The following is a 25,696-nucleotide window of genomic DNA, read 5'->3' on the forward strand; positions in this document are numbered from 1 at the left end:
TCGGCCTTTGTATTTTAGCTCGAGTGACCAGACTGCAAGGGCAGTGGAATGGGCAGATCGCCCAAAAAGCGGTTGTTCAGTCTGCTCTTCCAATTCAGTCGATGGTAGCCCGGCCAAATCTTCGTCAACAAGGCGCTACTCGGCTTGTTCCTTTCTTGGCCTTTTTCTCGAACGACCAGCAGCTGCCTCGCTGGCAAAAGCTAGCACGAACACCTTTTGCATGGTAGTCCAAGATGTTTGGCCTCTTGTCGTTTCAGTGGGCTATGAGTCACTTGGCTCCCTCGTGATCATAGACTTTATGGCTCAGATTTTGGCCATTTCTTGTTCTTCTGTCAATGGTACAAGTTTGATTGGCAGAAGGTTTGGGTCTGGCTCTGGAGAGGGGACACGAAGGAAGTCGGTAACCCTGCTCCTGCGCGGTACTGTGTAACAGTAACTCGGTTCGTAAACGAGCAATTTTTTAGGCTCTCTCTCCTCGGCCGGATGCCGCAATGCAATCCTTATGGCCTCTTGGTTTGCGCGGGAGTAATCGTTGGCCAAGAGTCAGTAGTCTGCAACAAAAAAGCAAGGGTTAGATCGGCAAAAAAAAACAATCACAGAATTAAAAACATGCTAAAGTGCTCACCAGCACTCCTAACATATTTTCTTATGTACCAGCCCGGTATGGGCGCTTTAGTGTCCTCGTAATTACTAGACACCCACAGGAAATCATCGTCGTTTGTCTCTTTATCCGTGATGCCTTCAATAAGGTTTGCTCGGCCTTTCCTAACTTTGAGATACCAACAAAACCCCCCTTTATTTTTGCTAAGTATGTATTGAAAGAATATCTCGATGGGGCCAAGATTCCGACTGATTATCCTATTCAGCACGACCACACCGTTTATTATTTTGTATGTGTTGTTGGAGACTTGGGTCGGGCACAGCCTATTCTACCTCAAAAATTCGCAGACTAAGGGTTGGACTGGGAAGCATAGGCTGCCTTCCACGATAGATACCACCGTGAAAGGGCATTTGTCCAGTTCGCCACAGGGGGTGTCTCCTTTCTTGGCCAGCTCTAAGTGGACATCGTCTGGAACATTGTATTCTCTATGGAACTCGGCCATTACCCCAAGTGAATTAACCGTAAACCGGTACTTCAACGTCTATCCCGATTTTATTTAGTTATGGAATTTTTATTATAGCTCAGTCAAAATTGGGTGATTGTTTGCTCGGTCTTTGAGCCTCACTGACAATTATGCTGAATGGGCCTGGTCAGTCCTAGTTTGTTCTACATTATTAATAAATAAGTCCAAGTATTAGCATGACATAACTTGCACGGCTCCTGTGAGGAAGTTTTTTGGCTCGGTCTGAGATTCTGGGCCATTTGACCGGTTGTGGTGCCGTATTTTGATTCCTGTCTTGGTTCAATCTTCCCACTGGGAGGACCTCAATGGAGGACCTCGAACTAGTTCTGGCTGGGCTAAATCCTATTTTTAGATCTAAAAGTGGGTTTTTGATCGGTTCTACCTAGAGTTTTCAGTATTCATCCTAAATCCAAAACCACCTACAGTAATCAAGGGAAATAAGGGGCAAGGAAGCCCCGTTGCTACTTAGGGCTTCGATTTGGCCTAATGCTCACAAATATTAATCCCACAAGAAGGGCATAGGCAATATTTCAACAGTCACAAAACAGACAGGAATTAAGAATAGGAAGAACATCAATGGAGAATATAAAGGAAAGTGAGAAAAACTTAAGGGTATGGATGCCAAGTCAGGACCTAGTCGACCATGACCCTTACTAAGGCCTTTGTGAGGACAGAAATAGCTGGAAATGACTCGAAAATTGATGACAACAGTGACGATGGTAGCGGCAGAAGCTTGGAGGTCTGAAGCTTAGGGATTTTGCATAAGGGAGATGAACAACGACGAGGGTTTCTGGGCATCTTGTGTGTATATATGGGGAAAACCGAATAGGCGGTAACTTTTTGAATCTTTGGAATAATGTTGACAACTATAAGAACGCACGGAACCAGTCAGGGACGGCCATGTGGCGTTGAAAAGATGGTTTGTCAGTACAACTGATTGATCGATGCCAAGACTACTGGCGCAATCCTCAATTACCGACCAAATTGGATAGCTCAGTCGGGGTAGTAATCCCAATCACGCTTAGCTCGGATGGGATTAAGTGGCAATTGAGAGGGAGATTTGCACCGAAGAATCAGGGCAGGCTACGTCAGAGTGGGATATGGTGTTGCGCCTCGCTAGGGCCAAGCACCACGAACCTGGCCGAACTGAACCAACGCGGCTACCCCGGCCCATTAAGCTGGGCCAGACAAGCCGACCGAGCTATGATTCGGCTAAAATGGATATTTTCTTAAATCCGTACTGAGGCGTTGGGTTGAACTACGAACACTCCGGACTAACATAAGGCCGAGGAATCCTACGAGGTAGCGGGACGAGGCTGAGATGCCAAACCGTGCATCCTATAACCAGTTGATCCCAATGGACCGGTTTATTGTAGCTCAGTCGTTCTAGTTTGTTGTTGTGTCTGTTTCTTCCAAGTGATAGCCTGGTAGTGTAAGCCACCTGGACTAATGGTAAAGCAGAGAAAATCAACTCTTGGTATGCGTCAATACCGTTTGGCGGTTTGACAAACACTGTTTGGAGGTTTTGGTCTCTACACGTGTAAAAAAGGTAGAGGGGAGAACAGCCGCCTGCTTAGAGAAGAACAGCAGAGGTAGTACACCCACAATCTCTGAGGCTGCATGACCAGCCTAGAAAAACAAAAGAAGAGAGATGTTAGAGGTAAGCGATAAGAAGGAATTCCAAACCCTCTCGCTCTAAAGTGCTCTCGCTATTCTTCTTCTTCTTCTCCAAGTGTGCTGACTTGATCGTCAGAGGGTTTATCCGGCAACACACCGCCAGGCAGCTCACTATCTTTTGGTTTTCAGGTCAAGCAACGCCACGTGAAGCTTGTACTCAAGGAGTACGGAGAACAGAGAATATTTCACCCCCATACAATTGGCGCCGTCTGCGGGAACTCTTTAACAAACAAACCATGTTGGCCAAGCTTTTTCAACCGTTTCCATGGCTAACAATGACGAAATGCCGATGTCCGTCGTCGACGGTATCAGACCAGATACTATCTAACGAAGAGATGGCCCTCCCACTATTCTGACTATGATGAACTTGGAAACCTCTTCCAGAAGTGCGCCAGACAAACGCGCAAGGAGCACTGAACACTACAAGAGTCCAGAGGGTCGCTGACGACGAGGAGAGTCACATGCTCAGTGCTCGGGGCACAAACTCAGAGACCAGGACACCCTCATTCAGAAGATGGCAGCTAAAATAGAGACGCTAAAGCGCCAGATCAAGGGGAAGGGTGTTACTGGAGTGGGCAACCACAATGAGCGCACACCACCCCATGCTCTGACAGTCATCGCCAAGATGGGACACCCTCTTTCTCTATCACCAGAAGCTATGGAGTTGGAGACTTTGACGATGCCATCCCTCACGTCCGTCGACGATGCCGAGATACTCTTACTCTGCCCATTTGGGGGACCTGGGGGATGTATTAGAGGAGCAAGCTTGCCGTAGAGAGACCCAAAGATTGCCGACGTTGCAAAGGCTAAGTCCCCAAATCCGTTGCAGTGAGGAAGTGGCAATGCCAGCGCCTAGAATGATGACCCCGGCACCGATGGATAGAGAGCTAGCAAGATTTATCGCTACCCCCACTGTCCCTAGAGATCGAGAGCATGCCACTCCCTACCGAATTCCACCAACCTAAGTTCACACTATATGACGGCAAAACGGATCAGTACATGCACGCGAGTCATTACTGGCAAGTAATGGCTCGCCACTGGCGCAATGACGCCTTGATGTGTCTCATATTCCCAGCAAGTTTCGAAGAACTGGGCCTGAGTTGGTTTAAAAGACTCCCAGAGGGGAGCATCGAGGGGCGGCAACAACTAGTAGAGGTCTTTGTCACTAGATTCAAAACCAACAGTCGAACACCGAAGGAGGTTAACCACCTCCTGAGCGTCAAGATGGAATCTGGAGGTTCTTTGAAGGCACACAATGCCAGGTATTGGGAAACTTAAAATGAGATCCTCAATTGCTCCACCAATCTGGCGATCGCACAATACAAGCGAGGTCTCCCAGTCGGACATAGGCTACGAGACTCGCTTACGATGGACCAGCCCACAACTATGGAGTCCTTGATGCAGCAGATTAACAAACATATCCGAGTAGAAAATAATGCCGCCACCGCCACCACAACCGAGAAGGCAAATCTGATTACGGCAGAGAGAAGATTTGCTAGGAAGGTTCACTCGGTGGGGTAGGAGGACAACTGCCCTAATGACCAGCATCACAGTTTAAACCGCATTGATATAAAGAAAAGTAACAGAAACGACCGGGCTAACGCTCTTTGTAGTGAAGAGAAAGATGCCAAGAGGAAGTCGAAAGCACGAACCGGCATCACCACTGTCTTTAAGATCCAATTCACCGCATCCTAAATGAGACCCGAGATGAGCCCTACGTGCGTTGGCCGGCCAAATTGAGAGACACACAGAGGGGCCTCCACTCTAGGTATCGTTGTACCTTCCATGAAGAAAGGGGGCACCGAACAGAGGACTGTGTGCCGCTCAAACGACATTTGGAGGAGCTGGTGACAGTTGGCCATCTGAACCAGTACATAGACAGGGGTATGAGGGTCGCTCCACAAGGACAGGACGAGCCAAATGGCCTTGTTGTCTTGGTTGCAGCACCCCAAGACGTAATCAATGTCATTCACGGCATCATCGAACCAACGCGGGTTTGCGAGCCGAAGGGGATGATCAAGAAGGTTGAGCACATGAGGGAAGTGCTCTATGTTCAACCCGCTGTGAAGAAAGGAAAGACCGAGGTAAAAGACGTCTTAACTTTTTCAAGCAAGGACTTGGAGAGAATTCAAATGCCTCATAATGATGCCTTAGTCATGACCCTTCGCATCAAGGACTTCGATATCAAAAGAATTCTAATTGACCAGGGAGCTTGGTCGAGATCATGTATTACGACGCATTCAAACAGATGAAGTTGGAGGACAAAGACTTGGCTCCAACAACGGGCCCTTTGGTAGGCTTCAACTCTCAACCCGAATGACCAATCGGAAAGATTTTATTGCCGGTCAAAGCTCGGTCTGTCACGAAGCAAGTGGAATTTTGGGTGCTTAAGGTCCCATCAACCTACAACTTAATCCTCGGAAGAGGCTAGTTGCACGTCAGCATGTAGTAGCGTCGACTTATCACCAAGTCCTGCACTTTCCAGTGCTAGCTGGACAAGTAGACGAGGTTTGGGGGCCCAAGTAATGGCAAAACAGTGCTTTGTCGCAGTAAATGGCAGCCAAGCTGCCAAAGGCTTTGCTCAAATGATAGAAAGACCAGAAGGGAAGGAAGTCCTGGAAGTCGTGGGAAGAAAATTCGAAGAGAAATTGGCTGAAGATTTGGTGGAAGTGTGCGTTGATGAGAATGATCCAAATAAGTTCTTTCTTTTGGGATCATCTTTCTCGAACGTCGAGAGGCTCGATTATGTCAACTTTTTGGTTTCCAACATTGAGGTCTTTGTGTGGATGCCTTATGATATGCCTGGTGTCGATCCTAGCTTCATTTTCCACCAGTTGAATGTCTTTCCAGATGCACGACCGGTCATCCAGAGAACGCGGCGCTCGGCCTTGTACCATGGCAAGATAGTGGCAGAGGAGGTCAAGAACTTGTTGGAAGCTAGGGCGATAGAAGATGTGCAGTACCCCAGATGGATCTCTAACACAATGGTAGTGTTGAAGAAGAATGGTATATGGCAGGTGTGGGTCGATTATAAGACAGTCAACCATGTGAGCCCAGAGGACAGCTTTCTCCTCCCGAGAATAGACCAGTTGGTGGATCTAACCGCTGGCCATCAGAGGTTTAGCTTCCTGGATGTATATTGCGGCTACCACCAGATTGCCATGTGCAAACCAGACCGAGAGATCACTTGGTTCACCACTCCAAGAGGCATGTACTGCTACAAGGTCATGCCGTTCGGCCTCAAAAAGGCAAGGGCAACTTTTCAGAGGATGGTAACCAAAATATTCGCTCCTCTTCTTGGCCGCACTATAGAGGCTTACATCGATGACATGATGGTGAAGAGAAAAAACGAGTCTCAACACCTAGCCAACCTAGCAAAAATGTTGGCCATACTCAAACATCACAAGCTACGTTTAAATGCTTCCAAGTGTGCATTCGATGTTGGAACCGAGAAATTTCTAGGTTTTTTAGTCATAAATCGAGGAATCGAGGCTGACCCTTCCCAGCTCAAGGCAATACAAGAACTGGAGAGGCCAAACTCCACGAAGGACGTGCAGTATCTCGCCGGAATGGCAATCATGCTGAACTGATTTATTAGCCGGTCTTCAGATCGTTGCAGGCCCTTCTTCAAAACTTTGAACGCCAAGTTCTTTTGGGATGATGACTGCGACCGTGCACTGGCGGATCTAAAAGTATACCTTTCCTCGCCCCCAATCGTGGTCATACCAAAACCTCGCAAAGAACTGTATCTCTACTTGGCAATTTCTCAACACACGGTGAGTACCGTCTTCATCGCTGCTTAGAGAATACAGCACCTCCCCATCTTCTGCGTTAGCAAGACACTGCTCCCGACCGAATAAAGATATCTACCGTTAGAAAAACTGGCTCTAGCTTTCATGATGGCTTCCATAAAGTTGGTGCACTATTTTCAAGCCCATACGATAGCCATGCTAACCGAATTTCCACTCAAGCTGCTCTTAGAAAAAGCAGATTTCACCAACAGAAGTGGGCCGTGGAATTGGGGCAATATGATATCAAGTTCCAGTTGTGCGATACTATCAAAGCTCAAGCAATTGCCGCCTTCGTGGGGTAATTTGTCCCGGGAACACAACCTCTTTACCCTGTCGATTTGGCAAGCGCGGACTTGGCACAGCCCACAGCTCGAATAGCATAAATAAGTAGTGGATAACAAGTAGCAGAATGGCAAGCGAAAGCTGACCAAGAAATGGAAGAACCGGCCGATTTACCAAAATACAAGCGCGACGGAGATGTAGAAAGAGACCAAAATGAGCCGACCAGTACCTTGAAGTGGAGGAACTCTCAAAATCCCTCCGACTGCTAGAAGTTGTTCATTGGAAAGATGTGGAAACTCTTCGTCGATGGGGCCTCCAATAGACATGGCGCCGGGCTAGGGGTCGTGTTAACATCCTCGGATTTGCTGACCGTTGAGCATGTGATTACACTTGGGTTCCTAGCATCCAACAATGAGGCAGAATATGAAGCCCTCCTCGCCGGATTGAAGAGCGCTTTGAGAATGAAGGCATCAAAACCTATGGTATTCAGTGACTCCAAGGTGGTTGTCAAACAGGTCTCCGGGGAATATGAGGCCAGGGATGAAAGGATGGCTAGTATGCACAGAAATCAAAAAGTTTTCCGCAATAAGAATGAAACAAATTAACTGTGAAAAAAACAATGTAGCCGATGAATTGGCCGGCCTAATATCTATGCAAATGACTTTTCCCAATCCTTTGATGATAGAATTCTTACCCTGACCTAGCATTGAGGAACCGGAGGAGCCCGATGTACTCTGCGCCGACTTGGGACCATCCTGGATGGATCCTATTATCATCTTCCTGAAGGATCAAATTCTACCCACTGAAAAGAAAGAGGCTAACAAGATAAGGGAAAAGTCAGAGCGGTTTTGGCTCTCTCCATCTAGCGCCTTGTACAGGAAATCTTTCACTAGGCCATACCTGAAGTGTGTCCACCCTTGCAAACTTGAAGCTTTCCCCTTCGAGATTCATGAAGGCATCTGCGGAAGCCATATTGGGGGCAGATCTTTGGTTTACCGAGCAATTTCCCAGGGGTTATTGGTGGTCGTGCATGCAGGCTAGCGAGTAGAAATATGTTCGCAAATGTGAAAAATGTCAAAAATTCGCACACCAGATTCACCAACCGGCCATAGAGTTGCTCCTCCTTACAAGTCCTTGGCCATTTGCACTTTGGGGGCTAGACATTGTAGGACCTCTTCCAGCTACTCTAGGCAACCGCAAATGTTTCATCGCTGCTACCGACTACTTCACCAAGTGGGTAGAGGCCGAGCCATTGGCCACCATCAAGGAAAAAGATGTTAAAAAATTTGTCTAGCAGAATGTTATCACCCACTTTGGCATCCCAAAAGTTCTCATTTCGGATAATGGCACTCAGTTCGACGAAAAACTCTTTCGCGGGTTTTGCGAGGAGTTAAAGATTGAGTTCTACAATTCTACACCGGCCTACCCATAATCAAATGGTCAAGCCGAAGCTTCAAACAAAACCATCTTGGACGGGTTGAAGAAGTGATTGGAGAAGGCCAAGGGAAGTGGGTTGAGGAACTTCCCAATGTGCTCTAGGCATACCGCACTACACCAAGGCGCTCAACCGGGGAAACTCCATTTTCCTTGGCTTACGGCACGGAGGCAATCATACCATTGGAGATTGGCATGCCAACCATCCGATCTGAAAGTTTCCAGCCAGACTTGAACAATGAAGTTGTAACCCTGGAGCTTGACCTAGCCGAAGAAAGAAGGGAACGGGCTTTAATCCAAATAGCAACTTACCAACAAGAGCTCTCCAAGAAACACAACAAGACTATGCATCCTAGGCTATTCAAGGTCGGAGACTGGGTCTTAAGGAAGGTAATGGGCAACATCGTGATCCCGGGCTTGGGAAAATTAGGAGCAAATTGGAAGGGGCCATACAAGATAACTGGCCTTGCAGGCAAAGGGGCATAGCACCTGGAAGACTTAGATAGCAAAGCTATCCACAGACCACGGAATGTGGCCAATCTTAAGATATTTCTTTTAAAATGTAATCTTTTCTACTTCTTTGCATCTTGTAACTTGGCCTTTTGGCATTGTGTGTAATCTATAACATGTAGTAGAAGATGACCCCTTCTTTCTCTGATGTTCGCATTTCTACACGGATATGTTACAAAGACATTAAGTTACTATGAGTACCAGGGGCAAGTGTTCAAAACCGGGATAACTTTTGCAGAATGAGCGGTTATCCGGTTATGGGCCAATTTTGCTTATTGAACCGAGCTGAACTTGCCCAACCGCCAAATAGTTGGTGTTTTGCCCAACTTGTATTTAAACCGAGCCAATTTTGTTCATAATTGTCCGAGTTGATTTATGCTCGGCTTTGTGAAGCTGATTTTGCTCATCATTGACCGATTTGATTTTGGCTCGCCGATTGAAGAGTAGAGTTTACTCATAATTACCCAAGCTATTTCTTGGTTGCAGACGAAGAGCAAATTTTTTTCATTACATCGAGCTAATTTTGTTCATCATTGACTGAGCTGATTTTGGCTCGCCAATTGAAGAGCAGATTTCGCTCATGATTACCCGAGCTGTTTCTTCCTCGCCAATGTAGAGCTGATTTTGCTCACTCACCAAGCTGATTTCGCCCGACCGCACAAACAGAATCAATTTCACCCAACTTATATTGTAACCGAGTTGACATTGCTCGCCCGCTTAAAATGTTGGTGTCTTTACTGAGTTCTTATTAAAACCAAGCTGACCTTGCTTGGCCTACCAAATAGTTGGTGTTGTCTTCAACTAATATTTTAAACCAAGATGAGTTTGCTCGTTAAACTGAGACCATTACGCTCAAAAGGCAACGCGAAGATTTTATCTCGGCCAAATCGAAGAAAATGACAACCATGGGGCAAACAAAAATTTGCATACATGGCGAGGAAAAAGTTCAGTTTCATTCATGATAAAGCCTGATTACAAAAGTGGGGGCTCCTAGCCGACTACATTAATCCAAAAAAAAAAAAAAAAAAAAGAAGGAAGGGTATAAACATAAGCCTAACTGTGCCTTAGTCAACGTCTACAGGGTCCTCCAGATTGCCCACCACCTCTTCTGCCACATTCTATGCGATTTCAGTGCAAGAGTCTGTTCCTCATTCGGCGGTTGAAGGCTCTTGCTCACTGCTCGGCACCGCCTCTTCCAATATGGCTAGCAGTGGGGTCTTGTCGGTTGGCTGTAGAGTTGGCTCATCGACTTCGCTGGCCACATTAGCATCATCTTTCAACTTCTACTGCATAACGGCAGCATTTGCGTGCATATAGAAGGGAATGAAGGCAGGTGGGTTGTTATTGAACACCTCGGACTCCAGCACCTGACCGAGTTTTTCCGCAATCGCTTTCTAGCCGCACTGAAAAAAATGTCTTTGGTGCCCGCCACCTGCCGCCCGTACACCCTTTCTCCCTCGACGTATCCTCGATCTTTGGCGCCGTCCACTTTTGTTTTTAGCTTGGCCCTGTGAATGGCGCGGAGCTTAGGTAGCTTGGCCAAATATCTCTCATTTTTGGCCTGCACGGCCTTATCTTTCTCCTCCCTGGCCTTCGCCAACTTCTCAGCCAGGATATCTCACTCGGTTAACACTGCCTCGTGTGCAGTCTTCAGCTTCTCCAGCGCGGCCATCTTGGATTTGTTATCAGCGATAGCCTCCCTCAAACTCTGCAGCACAGAAATCATACGTTAGTGCACCAAAAAGTTTTTTTGAGTGGCCTGCAGCAAGGCAGTAGTTAGTGTGAGAAACCGATCAATAACTTGGAAGTACAATAACTCGATCACTTACCAGAACAACCGATTTTGCAGCCGACCGGTGGACTTTTAGGTTGGACAATTCCTCATGCTTCTTCATGTTCATATGGAGAAGCAACCCCTTGGTCATGTTGAAGCTGAGCGAATGGTCCTTATCCGCGTAAACGGACTCCGCCTCCGTCACTGCTCGGCCTTTGTATTTTAGCTTGAGTGACCAGACTGTAGGGGCAGTGGAATGGGCAGATCGCCCAAAAAGTGGTTGTTCAGTCTACTCTCCCTGTTCAATCGATGGTAGCTTGGCCGAATCTTCATCAACAAGGCACTACTTGGCTTGCTTCTTTCTTGGCCTATTTCACGATCGACCAGTAGCTGCCTCGCTGGCAAGAGCTAGCACGAGCCCCTTTTACACGGCAGCCCTTGATGTTTGGCTTCCTATCGTTTCAGCCCTCTATGAGTCGCCTGGCTTCCCCATGATCGTAGACTTTATGGTTCAGATTTTGGCCATTTCTTGTTCTTCTGTCAATGGTACAAGCTTGATTTGCGGAAGGTTTGGGTTCGGCTCTAGAGACGAGACATGAAGGAAGTCAGTCACCGTGCTCCTGCTCATGCTCGGCGCTGTGTAATAGTAACTAGTTTTGTAACCAAACAATTTCTAAGGCTCTCGCTCCTCGGCCGAATGTCGCAACGCAATCATTACGGCCTCTTAGTTCACGCGAGAGTAATCGTCGGCCAAGAGTCTATAGTCTACAACAAGAAAACAAGGGTTAGATCGGCAAAACAAGAACAATTACCGAATTAAAAACATGCTAAGGTGCTCACCAGCACTCCTAACATCTTTTCTTATGTACCAGCCCAGTATGGGTGCTTCGGTGTCCTTGTAATTACCAAACCTCCACATGAAATCGTCGTCGTTTGTCTCTTCATCCGGGCTACCTTGGATAAGGTTTGCTCGGCCTTTCCTAACTTTGAGATACCAACAAAACCCCCCTTTATTTTTGCTAAGTGTGTACTGATGGAATATCTCGATGAGGCCGAGATTCAGACCGAGAATCCTATTCAATGCGGCCACGCCGTTTATTATTTTTTATGTGTTGTTGGAGACTTGGGTCGGGCACAACCTAGTCTGTCTAAAAAATTCACAGACTAAGGATTGGACCGCGAAGCATAGGTTGCCTTCCACAATGGATATCACCATGTCTCCTTTCTTTCCCAGCTCTATGTCGACGTCATCTGGAATATTGTATTCTCTATGGAACTCGGCCATTGGCCCAAGTGAATTAACCCTAAACTGGTACTTCCCCATCTATCCCAGTTTTATTTAGTTGGGTAATTTTGATTATAGCTCGGTCAAAATTGGGTGATTGTTTTTTCGATCTTTGAGCCTCACTGACAGTTATGTAGAGGAGGCCTTGTCGGTCCCAGTTTGTTCTGCATTATGAAACAATAAGTCTAAGTATTAGCACGGCATAACTTGCACGGCTCCTATGAGGAAGTTTTTTAGCTCGGTCTGAGATTCTGGCCATTTGACCGGTTATGGTGCTGTATTTCGATTCCTATCTCGATTTGATCTTCCCACAAGGAGAACCTCGAACCAGTTCTGGCTCGGCTAAATCCTATTTTTAGATCTAAAAGTGGGTTTTTGATCGGTTCTACCTAGAGTTTTCAGTATTTATCCTAAATCCAGAACCATCTACAGTAATCAAGGGAAATAAGGGGCAAGGAAGCCCCGTTGCTACTTAGGGCTTCGATTTGGCCTAATGCTCATAGATATTAATCCCACAAGAAGGGCATAGGCAATATTTTAACAGTCACGAAACAAACAGGAATTAAGAACATGAAGAACATCAATGGAGAATATAAAGGAAAGTGAGAAAAACTTGAAGGTATGGATGCCAAGTTAGGACCCAATCGACCACGACCCTTACTGAGGCCTTCGCGAGGACAGAAATAGATGGAAACGACTCAAAAAGCAATGACAACAGTCACGGCGGCAGTGGCAGAAGCTTGGATATCTGAAGCTTACAGTTTCTCCAAAAGGGAGATGAACAGTGATGATGGTTTTTGGGCTTGTGCGTATATATGGGGGAAACTGAATAGGTAGCCACTTTTCAAATCTCTAGTATAATGTGAACTACAATAGAAATGCACGGAACCAATCAGGGAAGGGCACGTGGCATTGAAAAGATGGTTTGCCAGTATAGCTAATTGATCGATGATAAGACTACTAGCGCAATCCCCAATGACCGACCAAATTGGATAGCTTGGCCGGAGTAGTAATCCCAATCACGCTTAGCTCGGATGGGATTAAGGGGCAATTGAGAGGGAGGTTTGTGCCGAACATATGGGCCGAGCTACGTCAGTGTGGGATATGGCGTTGCTCCTCACTAGGGCCAAGGACCATGAACCTGGCTGAACTTAACCAACACGGCTGCCCCAGCCCATCAAGTTGGGCTGGGCAAGCTAACCGAGCTATGATTCAGCTAAAATGGATATTTTTTTTAAATCCGTATGGATGCGTTGGGCTAAACTACTAACAGTCCGGACTGGCGTTGGGTCGAGCAGTCCTATGAGGTAGCAGGGCAAGGTCGAGATGCTGAACCGAGCATCCTACGACCAGTTGATCCCAATGGTCCAGTTTATTGTAGCTCGGCCGTTCCAGTTTGTTGTGGTGTCTATTTCTTCCAAGTGATAGCCTGGTAGTGTAAGCCACCTGGACCAATAGTAAAGCAGAGAAAATCCACTCCTGGTATGCGTCAATACCGTTTGGTGGTTCGACAAACACTATTTGAAGGTTTTGGTCTCTACACGTGTAAGAAGGGTAGAGAGAGGAGCACAACCACCTGCCTAGAGAAGGATAGCCGAGGTAGTGCGCCCACAATCTCTGAGGCTGCATGGCCAACCTAGAAAAAAAAGAGAAGAGAGGCGTTAGAGGTAAGCAATCAGAAGGAATTCCAAACTCTCTCGGTCTAAAATGCTCTCTCTATTCTTCTTCTTTTTCTCCAAGTGTGCTGACTAGATCGTCGGAGGGTTTATCTGGCAGCACACCGCCGGGAAGCTCACGATCTTTTGGTTTTCAGGTTAGGCGACATCACGTGAAGCTCGGATTCAAGGAGTACAGACAACAGAGAATATTTCACCACCGTACAATTGGCACCATCTGAAGGAACTCTTTAACAGATAAGCCATGTTGGCCAAGCTTTTTCAACCATTTCCATGGCTAACAACGACAAAACGCCACTGTCCGTTGTCGACGGTATCACACCAGAGTTTGTCCGACGAAGAGATGGCCCTACCACTATTCTAACTATGGCAAACTTGGAAACCTCTTCCAGAAGTGCGCCAGACAAACGCGCAAGGAGCGCTGAACACTTCAAGAGTCCAGAGGGTCGCCGACGATGAGGAGAGTCACATGCTCAATGCTTGGAGCACAAACTTGGAGACCAGGATGCCCTCATTGAGAAGATGGCTGTTGAAATTATGACACTGAAGCACCAAATCAAGGGAAAGGGTGTTGCTGGAGTGGGCAACCATAGTGAGCGCACCCGACCCCATCGTTTTGACAATCATAGCCAAGATGGGATGCCCTCTTTCTCTATCCCCAGAAGCTATCGAGTTGGAGACTCCGACCCACCAGCGAAGAGATCTCACACTCGCAACAGCAGTTACTGTCGTTCATGTCCGTCAACGACGTCGAGATACTCTTACTCTGTCCATTCGGGGGACCTGAGGGATGTATTGGAGGAGCGAGCTCTCCGTAGAGAGACCCAAAGATTGTCGGCATTGCAAAGGTTAAGTCCCCAAACCCGTTACAATAAGGAAGTGGCAATGCCAACGCCTAGAATGATGGCCCCAGCACCGATGGACAGAAAGCTAACGAGATTTACCGCTACCCCACTATCCCCAAAGATCAAGAGCATGCCACTCTCTGCCGGATTCCACCAACCTGAGTTCACACTGTACAACGGCAAAATGGATCAGTACGTGCACGTGAGTCATTACTGGCAAGTAATGACTCGCCACCAGTACAATGACGCCTTGATGTGTCTCATATTCCCAGCAAGTTTGGGAGAACCGGGCCTAAAGTGGTTAGAAAGACTCCGGAAGGGAGCATCGAGGGGCTGCAACAACTAGCAGAGGTCTTTGTCACTAGATTCAAAACCAACACTCGAACACTGAAGGAGGTTGACCACCTTCTCAGTGTCAAGATGGAATCTGGAGGTTCTTTGAAGGCTTACAATGCCAAGTATTGGGAAACTTACAATGAGATCCTCAATTGCCCCACCAATCTTGGGATCGCACAATACAAATGAGGTCTCCCAGTCGGACATAGGCTGCGAGACTCGCTTATGATGGACCAGCCCATAGCCATGGAGTCCTTGATACAGCAGATCAACGAACATATCTGAGTAGAAGATGTTGCCACCACTGCCACCGCAACCGAGAAAGAAAATCGGGTTGCGGCGGACAGAAGAGTGGTTGGGAAGGTTCACTAGGTGGGGCAGGAGGACAACCGCCCTAATGACCGAGCTAGAGACCAAAATCGCGGTTTAAACCGCAATGATAGAAACAAAAGTCGCAGAAGCAACCGAGCTAACACCCTTCATAGTGAAGAGGAAGATGCCAAGAGGAAGTTGAAAGCACGAACGGACATCACCACTGTCTTTAAGATCCCAATTTACCGCATCCTAAATGAGATCTGAGGTGAGCCCTATGTGCGTTGGTCGGCCAAATTGAGAGACAAACCGAGGGGCTTCAACTCGAGGTATCACTGCACCTTCCATAAAGAAAGGGGGCACTGCACGGAAGACTATGTGCTGCTTAAACGACATTTGGAAGAGCTGGTGGCGGCTGGTGTAGACCGCCCGAACTCTGCTTTGCGTGCGAGGGCGCAAATTGTAGTTCTTAGCTACTACAGTTCGGACTCCTGTCACGGTTCTGAATCTAATCTCACAAAGTGCAATGTAAGACTGATAAGTCACCAAAGAGTCCAAATCCGGCAAATTATTTTGGAAAATCGATTTTAATCAAAAAATGCCAAGCATGGACTGCTTTGCCAGATTTTAGAGTCGCCACATAAATATTTTGTTTTGGGAAATTTAGGAAACCTTGACTCGTGCCTAAGGCCACATGTCCTTCATCACGAAAGTTGCCTCGGCTCGGGAACTTGGGTACGAGAGGGGAAGGTCATGAAATGAGCACCCCCACTCGCCCGATCAAAGATCGGCCTCTACTAACATGATATGTTGTTTTTGAAAACATGTGCATTCTTATTCCGGTTTAGTAGCTATATTTACTATGTGATGCGCACAGCTTACAAGTATAGACTCAATCACTCAAGTTGGAACAAAGCATCTCATGTTTGTTTTTCGAAAATTGCTTGGAAGTTGCTACTCGCAAGTAGGCTAAGTCACGGATTTGCCACCCTCAAGTGGGCTTAGAAAACATGATTTGCCACCCTCAGGTGGGCTTAAAACTCACATTTTGATGAATTGCTCTAATTCAAGCAATGTGGCCTTCATCCATAGGCATTCATGCAGTTAAGCACTTAACCAATTAGCCTCATGGCAAGCATGCTATCATGGCAGTCACTTACATACATGCAAGGCAGCCAAAGCATAAACATTTACAGTGTACTCCGAGCCAAAAAAGAAGCTAATTAGAAATCATGCATGATCCTAACTATACAAGATGCCTAATGCAACGCATGCAAAAATGCAACTAAAATAGGCTCGGCTATCTAAGATGGCATATGAATGCTACACTTGATACACATATTCAAATAGGAATTGAAATACAATGCAGTTTGAATGATGCGCCGAGCCCCGTGCATGCAAGACAAATGAATGATGCACGCATGCAAGCATAAGCATGCTAATTGAAATATGCCCTAAACTAACCATCAAAAGCTGATAAGTAAAAAGGAGAAAGATGTGGGATTGGAAAACATTCACACACACACGCACACTTATTCCAAAATTTGCCCTCTCGACGGAGGGTCCGAAAGAATAAGCTAAGCTGGGTACACTAAGCTAAGCTATTTATTATAAATCATATAATTAACTATTCCTAGTTAACTAATTATTACAAAATAAATCGATTAATTAAACACATTAACTAATTAATTACAACAACAACTAAGCTAAATTAGCTAAGCAAATCAGTTAGAAGGCCTCGGGACTAGGGATGCATTCATGCTCGATCGCCTCGCTCGGAAATCCGCCGCCTTGCCTCAAGATGCCTTTGTTTGCACACTTCTGTACTTCTGAAAATTATGCCAACTTCTAGAATGTTTCTGACCCACCTTAGGAACATGCTGAGAGATGGTCAACCAAGAAGGATGGCCATCGGACAAAGTTGATGGCCATCGGCCACTTTTTATGGCCGATCAGCAGCCTTGGTGGCCGGTCGGCAACTTTGATGGTCGATCGGCCACTACTTCCTGCAATTTCTCCTTTTGCTGCAACAGAGCACAAATAGAGGCATGGCAGCATGTTTGCGAGGCAATGTGTGTGCAACCACCCTCCTTATCATGTCTCAAGCTCAAAGGAGTGTAGTGCTCGGCTCTCGAGCCACCAATCACGCATCTCAATGCATGATGGCCAAAGAGTCGAGCTTGCATAATGTTGATGAATGCACAAATAACACATAGGACATGATGAACCTCCACCTTATCATACATGATCAAAGGTGTCGGTGACCAAGAAATGAGGCGCATTTCATCACTTCAAGTATGAAACACCCCTCGTTTCTCGTGTTTGGGTTAACATCCGATCCAAACACAATACAATGCAACACACGTGCAAACAACATGCTATGCAAACCACATGCTAATCTACATGAGCATGGCAAGTTAGAGTCCTTAAGCATTAAAGGACACAACACAAGGGCTATGTAATGCAATACCCAATGGACCAAACCAACCCCAAAATAGCCTCATGCATGCCAAAACAGTGGCTGAGATGCTCTAAAATGCTAGCATTAAAAGCAAGAAAATGCATGCTCATGCATTGGCCCATGAACTAGGCATAAGGGTCAACTCTCAAACACAATTAAGAAGTGACAAATGTGAGAGTGTAGCTACACTATATGCACTGAAATCATATAAGAAATGATGCCAAATCATGCACATATCACAAATAAGGCATGCTAAGAGACTCAAAGCTTAAGGCTAGCAAAGGCACTTGTACCATAGCCACATCAAGCAAGCCCTAAAGGGCCAAGGTGACTCAAAACAGTCCCAAGGAAGGTCAAAACAAGGCCAAAACATGCATGAAGTATAGCTAACACATGCTAGAATGGGAGGCATAAAGCACGATGCATTCAAGGCCAATAAGGAGGATTACACTACACCTATCAAAACCAAGCATGAGATGACTTTACCAACAAAAATTAGAGTTGCATCATGGCAAAATAAGACCAAAAACACATTAAGATGGTAGTCCAAAAAGCTTAGGCAAGCATGCATGCCAATTGGCTCATGATTGAGGCATAAAGCATAACCCTCCAAAGCATTGAAAGAATGATACACATGAGGGTATGACAGTGAAACATGCTCTGAAATCATATATCAAATGATGCTAAATTATGCAAATAGCCCAAGCAATGCATGTCAGTAGACTCAAAACACCAAGCTAATGAGCAAGATTCCACTATGGCTATACAAAGCAAGGCATGCACGACCCAAAACACTTAAAACAAAGCTTAAGCATGGCAAAATATAAGTAAAAGCTTGCCGGAGTGGAGCCAAAAGCATGCTAGAATGATGGTCCAAAGCATGATGCATGTTAAGGCTATAGGGAGGATTGCACTACAAGGGTATGAAGCATGCAAGAGGCAATCAAACCGACCCAAAACAGAGCTATATCATGGCAAAACAAGGCCTGAAACATGCTAAGATAGGGGTCCAAGAAGGTAGAAAAGCATGCTAACTTGGTGAGCCATCAACACAAGCACACAAGAGAATAGGAGGGGGGACAACCTCCACCCATTTTGAGGCCTCAAAACACACTTTCCACCACTGAAATTCCTCTGGAATTAAGTGGTTAAAAGGCCAAGAGAAGGTGATCTCAAAGGCCTAAAGAGATGGCTCAAAACAAGGCAAAATAAGCCACAAAAGGGGGTAGACCACCCCCAACACCAAAGAGGCCTTAAACAAACACTTTAAGCACTTGAAAATGAAGCTTTTTACAATTTAAAGTTAGGCCTAAAACATCATGCAAATAGGGCCAAATAAGCAATGTAAGCAAAGCTTTAAAGAGGATAAAGACTCACCCTTGAAGAACCACTTCAAAGCAGCAACTTCAGAGGCAAAAACCAAGCTTTTGATCTTCAAACAAACCTCCAAGAACCTCAGCCCAAGAGTGAAGGTGTTTCACTATGTGCTTAAGTGCAAAAGTGTGAAGAAATGGCACTTTTGAGCACAAAATGGAACAAAAATATAAAGAAATGGAGCAATATAGAGATAGAAGTGTATATATAGCCCTTAGCCAATTTTTTCTGAACCTCTAAAAGGGGAGAGGAGCCTCCCCTTATATAGAATCACAAGCTTCAAGCTTGTTTGACAAACTAAGGGCTAGTTATAATCCCTCCGTACACGTGTATGGAGGATGCTTTCTGTGCTCACCAGCCGGCACAGCTGGCAACATAATATCTGCAAAAGTAAAGAAAAAGGTCTCAGCCAAAACATATGGCCGACCGGCCATTAAAGGAGCCGATCATCCATCATTGATGCCAACCAGCCACCACTAATGGCTGATGAAAAGAGGGCATGGCCGATGGGCATAAGGCCTGGCCGATGGGTTGTAGGCCTGGCCAACAGGCCACCCCCTTCCCTCAAAAACAAAGCCACAAGCTCTTGGTCCACAACCAAGCACAAAACAGACAAGTTGAGAGGCTCCAAGGCAAGGTGCACAGCCGAGACCTTCAGGAACTCAAAATGAACACGAGCATGGATGATCATCGAGTGTTCAAACAACGACATCCAAGTATTGAGGACGGTCAAAAATGGGGTGTCCACAACTGGGCATCTGGACCAGTACATAGACAGGGATATAAGGGCCGCTCCATAAGGACAAGTCGAGCCAAATGGCCTTACTGTCCTGGATGCAGCACCCCAAGGCGTAATCAATGTCATTCACGGCATCATCGAACCAGCGCGGGTTTGCGAGCTGAGGGGGATGATCAAGAAGGCTGAGCACATGAGGGAAGCGCTCTCTGTTCAACTCGCCGTGAAAAAAGGAAAGAACGAGGTAAAAGACGTCTTAACTTTTTCAAGCAAGGACCTAGAGAGAATTCAAACGCCTCATAATGATGCCTTAGTTATGACCCTTCCAATCAAGGACTTCGATATCAAAAGAATTCTAATTGACCAGGGAAGCTTGGTTGAGATCATGTATTACGACACGTTCAAACAGATAATGTTGGAGGACAAAGACTTGGCTCCAACAATGTCCCCTTTGGTAGGCTTCAACTCTCAACTCGAATGGCCAATCAGAAAGATTATATTGCTGGTCAAAGCTGGGTTAGTCATGAAACAAGTGGAATTTTGGGTGCTTAAGGTCCCATCAACCTACAACTTCACCCAGGGAAGTGGCTGGTTGCACGTCATGCAGGCAGTAGCGTAGACTTATCACCAAGTCCTGCGCTTTCCAGTGATACTCGGACAAGTAGAAGAGGTTTGGGGGAGCAAGTAATGGCAAAATAGTGCTTTGTCGCAGTAAATGGCAGCCGGGCTACCAAAGGCTTATTTCAAATGATAGAAGGACCAGAAGGGAAGGATGTCCTAGAAGTTGTGGAAAGAAAAGTTGAAGAGAAATCGGCTGAAGATTTGGTCGAAGTGCGCGTTGATAAGAATGATCCAAATAAGTTCTTTCTTTTGGGATCGTCTTTGTCCAACTCCGAGTGGCTCGATTATGTCAACTTTTTGGTTTCGAACATTGAGGCATTTGTGTTGACGCCTTATGATATGCCTGGTGTTGACCCTAGCTTCATTTGCCACCAGTTGAATGTCTTTCCAAATGCACGACAGGTTATCCAGAGAACGCAGCGCTCGGCCTTGCACCATGCCGAGATAGTGGGAGTGATGGTCAAGAACATTTTGGAAGTTGGGGCGATAGAAGAGGTACAGTACCCCAGATGGATCTGTAACATAGTGGTAGTGCTGAAGAAGAATGGTAAATGGTAGGTGTGGGTCGATTATAAGCCAGTCAAACGTGTGTGCCCAAAGGACAGCTTCTCCCTCCCGAGAATAGACCAGTTGGTGGGTCTAACCGCTGGCCATCAGAGGTTTAGCTTCTTGGATGCATATCGCGACTACCACTAGATCGCCAAGTACAAACCAGACCGAGAGATCACTTCGTTCACCACTCCAAGAGGCTTGTACTGCTACAAGGTCATGCCGTTCGGCCTCAAAAAGGCAAGGGCAACTTTTCAGAGGATGGTAACCAAAATATTCGCTCCTCTTCTTGGCTGCGCTATGAAGGCTTACATCGATGACAAGATGGTGAAGAGCAAAGAAAAGTCTCAACACCTTGCGGACCTAGCAGAAATGTTTTCCATATTCAAACATCACAAGCTGCGTTTAAATGCCTCCAAGTGTGCATTCAAAGTTAGAACCGGGAAATTTCTAGGTTTTTTTGCCATAAACCGAGGAATCGAGGCCGACCCATCCCAGCTCACGACAATACAGGAACCGGAGCGGCCAAACTCCACGAAGGACGTGTAACATCTCATCAGAATAGCAGTCGCGCTGAACCAATTTATTAGCCGGTCTTCAAATTGTCGCAGGCCCTTCTTCAAAACTTTGAAGACCAAGTTCTTCTTGGATGACGAGTGCGACCGTGCACTGGCAGATCTAAAGGTATATCTTTCCTTGACACCAATCTTGTTCACACCAAAACCGGGAGAAGAACTATATCTCTACTTGGCAGTTTCTCAGCACGCGGTGAGCGTCGTCCTCATCTGCGCTGAGGGAATCCAGTACCTCCCCATCTTCTATGTTAGCAAGACACTACTCCCGGCCGAATAAAGATATTTGTCGCTAGAAAAACTTGCTCTGGCTCTCATGATGCCTTCCAGAAAGTTGGTGCCCTATTTTCATGCCCACACGATAGTCGTGCAAACTGAATTTCCGCTCAAGGTGCTCTTTGAAAAGGCAGATTTCACCGGTAGAAGTGGGCCATGGAATTGGGGCAATACGATATCAAGTTCTAGCCGCGCGCTACTATCAAAGCTCATGCCCTTGCCAACTTCATGGCGGAATTTGTCCCTGGAACATACCCTCTTTACCCTGTCGATTTGGCTAGCGCGGACTTGGTGCAGCCCACAGCTCGGATAGCAGAAATAAGTGGTGGACAACAAGTAACAGAACGGCAAGAGAAAGCTGAGCAAGAAATGGAAGAACCGGCCGATTTACCAAAATACAAGCTCGGCGGAGATGTAGAAAGAGACCGGAATAAGCCGACCAGTACCTTGAAGTGGAGGAACTCTCAAAATCCCTCCGACTGTTGTAAGTTGTTCATTGGCGACATGTAGAAACTCTTCGTCGATGGTGCCTACAATAGACATGGCGCCGGGCTAGGGGTCGTGTTGACATCCTCAGATTGGCTAATCATTGAGCATGTGATCACACTCGAGTTCCTAGCATCCAACAATGAGGCGGAATATGAAGCCCTCCTCGCTAGATTGAAGAGCCCTTTGTGAATGAAGGCATCAAAACTTATGGTATTCAGCGACTCCAAGTTGGTTGTCAATCAGGTCTCCGAGGAATATAAGGCTAGGGATGAAAGGATGGCTAAGTATCAAGCACTGGTACGCATAAAAATCAAAAAGTTTGCCGCCATAAGAATGGAACAAATTAACCGTGAAAAAAATAATGCAGCCGACAAATTGGCCGGCCTAACATATATGCAAACGACTTTTCCCATTCCTTTGATGATAGAATTCTTATCCTGACCGAGCATTGAGGAACCAGAGGTGCCCGAAGTACTCTGCGCCGACTTGGGACCATACTGGATGGATCCTATTAACACCTTCCTGAAGGTTCGAATTCTATCCAAAGAAAAGAAAAAGACCAACAAGATAAGGGCCAAGTCAGAGCAGTTTTGGCTCTCTCCATTTGGTACCTTGTACAAGAAATCCTTCACTGGGCCAAACCTAAAGTGTGTTCACCCCAGCAAGGTTGAAGCTTTCCTCTTCGAGATTCAAGAAGGCATCTGCAGAAGCCATATTAGGGGCAGATCTTTGGCTTACCGAGCAATTTCCCAGGGGTTATTAGTGGCCGTGCATGCAGGCCGACGCGTAGAAATATGTTCGCAAATGCAAAAAATGTCAAAAATTTGCTCACCAGATTCACCAACCGCACAGAGAGGTGCTCCTCCTTACAAGTCCTTGGCCATTTGCGCTTTGGGGGCTAGACATTGTAGGACCTCTTCCAGCAGTTCCAGGCAACCGCAAATTTTTCATCGCTGCTACCGACTACTTCACCAAGTGCGTAGAGGCGGAGCCATTGGCGACCATCAAGGAAAAAGATGTTAAAAAAATTTTCTGACAGAATGTCATCACCCACTTCGGCATCCTAAAAGCTGTCATTTTGGATAATGGCATTCAGTTCGACGAAAAACTTTCTCGCGGGTTTTACGAGGAGTTAAAGATTGAGTTCCACAATTCTACACCGGCCTACCCCCAGTCAAATGGTCAAGCCGAAGCAAAAAGCATAACCATCTTGGAGGGGTTGACGAAGCAATTAAAGAAGGCCAAAGGGAAGTGGGCTGAGAAACTTCCTAATGTGCTCTAGGCATACCGCACTACACGAAGGCGCTCAACCGGGGAAACTCCATTTGCCTTGGCATGCGACATGGAGGCAGTCATACCATTGGAGATTGGCATGCCAACCATCCGATCTAAAAGTTTCTAACCAGACTTGAATAATGAAGTTGTAGCCCTGGAAATGTTACAAAGACATTAAGTTGCTATGAGTACCAGGGGCAAGTGTTCAAAACCAGGGTAACTTTTGTAGAATGAGCGATTATTTGGTTATGAGCTAGTTTTGCTTGTTGAACCGAGCTGAACTTGCTCAACTGCGCCAACAGTTTGTGTTTTGCCCAACTTGTATTTAAACCGAGCCAATTTTGTTCATAATTATCTGAGCTGATTTTTGCTCAGCTTTGTGAAACTGATTTTGCTCATCATTGATCGAGTTGATTTTGGCTCACCAATTGTAGAGCAGACTTTGCTCATAATTACCCAAGTTGTTCCTTGGTTGCCGATGAAGAGCAGATTTTGCTCATTACATCGAGCTGATTTTTTTCATCATTGACCGAGCTGATTTTGGCTCGCCAATTAAAGAGCAGATTTTGCTCATGATTACCCGAGCTATTTCTTGCTCGCCGTTATAGAGCTAATTTTGCTCACTCACCGAGCTGATTTCGCCCGACCGCACAAACAAAATTAATTTCACCCAACTTATATTGTAACAAAGTCAACATTGCTCGCCCGCTTAGAATGTTGGTGTCTTTACCGAGTTCTTATTAAAACCAAGCTGACCTTGCTCGGCCTACCAAATAGTTGGTGTTGTGATCAACTAATATTTTAAACCAAGATGAGTTTGCTCGTTAAACTGAGACCATTACGTTTAGAATGCAACGAGAAGATTTTATCTTGGCCAAATCGTAGAAAATGACAAACACAGGGCAAACAAAAATTTGCATACATGGCGAGGAAAATGTTCACTTTTCATTCATGATAAAGCCTGATTACAAAAGTGGGGTTTGTAGCCGGCTACATCAATACATACAAAAAAAAAAAGGGGACATACATAAGCCTAGCTGCGTCTTAGTCGATATGTACAGCGTCCTCCAGTTTGCCTACCACCTCTTCTGCCACATTTTGTGCAGTTCCAGCGCCAGAGTCCATTCCTCATTCGGCGGTTAAAGGCTCCTGCTCACTACTCGGCGTCGCCTCTTCCGATATGGCTGGTAGTGGGGTTTTGTCGGTTGGCTGTAGAGTTAGCTCATCGACTGCGCTGGCCTCCTTAGCTTCGTCTATCAACTTTTACTGCACGGCAGCAGCATATGCCTACATATAGGAGGGAACGAAGGCAGGTGGGGGGTTATTGAAGACCTCGGACTCCGGTGCCTGACAGAGTTTTTCCGCAGCCGCTTTCCAAACGCACTGAAAAAATATGTCTTCGGTGCCTGCCACCCGTACACCCTTTCTCCATTGGCATATCCCCGATCTTTGGCATTCTCCACTTCTTTTTTTAGCTCGGCCCTGTGGATGGCGCGGAGCTTGGGTAGCTCAACCAGATATCTCTCGTTTTTGGCCTGCACGGCTTTATCCTTGTCCTCCTTGGCCTTTGCCAACTTCTCATCCAGGAGACCCCGCTCGGTTAACACTCCCTCTTCTGCAGTCTTCAGCTTCTCCAGCTCGGCCGTCTTGGATGTTTTGTCTGCGATAGCCTCCCTCAAACTCTACAACACATAAATCGTACGTTCGTGCACCAAACAGCTTTTCTGCGTGCCCTGCAGCAAGGCAAAAGTTAGAATGAGAAACCGACCGATAACTTGGAAGTACAATAACTTGATCACTTACCCGAACGACCGATTTTGCAACCGACCGGAGAACTTTCAGGTCGGACAATTCCTCATGCTTCTTCATGTCCGCAGGGAGAAGCAAACCCTTGGTCATGTTGAAGCCGAGCGAATGGTCCTTATCCGCGTAAACGGACTCCGCCACTGTTACTGCTAGGCCTTTGTATTTTAGCTCAGGTGACCAGACTGCAAGGGCAGTGGAATGGGCGGATCGCCCAAAAAGTGGTTGTTCAGTCTGCTCTTCCTTTTCAGTCGATGGTAGCCCGACCGAATCTTCGTCAATAAGGCGCTACTCGACTTGTTCCTTTCTTGGCCTTTTTCTCGACCGACCAGCAGCTGCCTCACTGGCAAGAGCTAGCATGAGCCCCTTTTGCATGGCAGGCCTAGATGCTTGGCCTCTTGTCATTTCAGCCAGTTATGAGTCGCTTGGCTCCCCCGTGATTGATTGGCGAAAGGTTTCGGTCCGGCTCTGGAGAGGGGACACGAAGGAAGCAG

At 46.4% G+C, this 25,696-nt stretch overlaps 1 protein-coding gene across 1 annotated transcript; it reads left to right on the forward strand.

Moving 5' to 3' along the window:
- The first annotated feature begins 19,789 nt into the window (after positions 1-19,789).
- LOC145799288 (uncharacterized) lies at positions 19,790-20,236 on the forward strand. Its single transcript, XM_082888835.1, has one exon. The coding sequence runs from the start codon at positions 19,790-19,792 to the stop codon at positions 20,234-20,236; it is 447 nt and encodes a 148-aa protein (XP_082744961.1).
- Positions 20,237-25,696: the final 5,460 nt, after the last annotated feature.

Source organism: Camellia sinensis, chromosome 9, assembly GCF_055761805.1.
Source record: "Camellia sinensis isolate YWXY chromosome 9, ASM5576180v1, whole genome shotgun sequence".
NCBI lineage: Eukaryota > Viridiplantae > Streptophyta > Magnoliopsida > Ericales > Theaceae > Camellia > Camellia sinensis.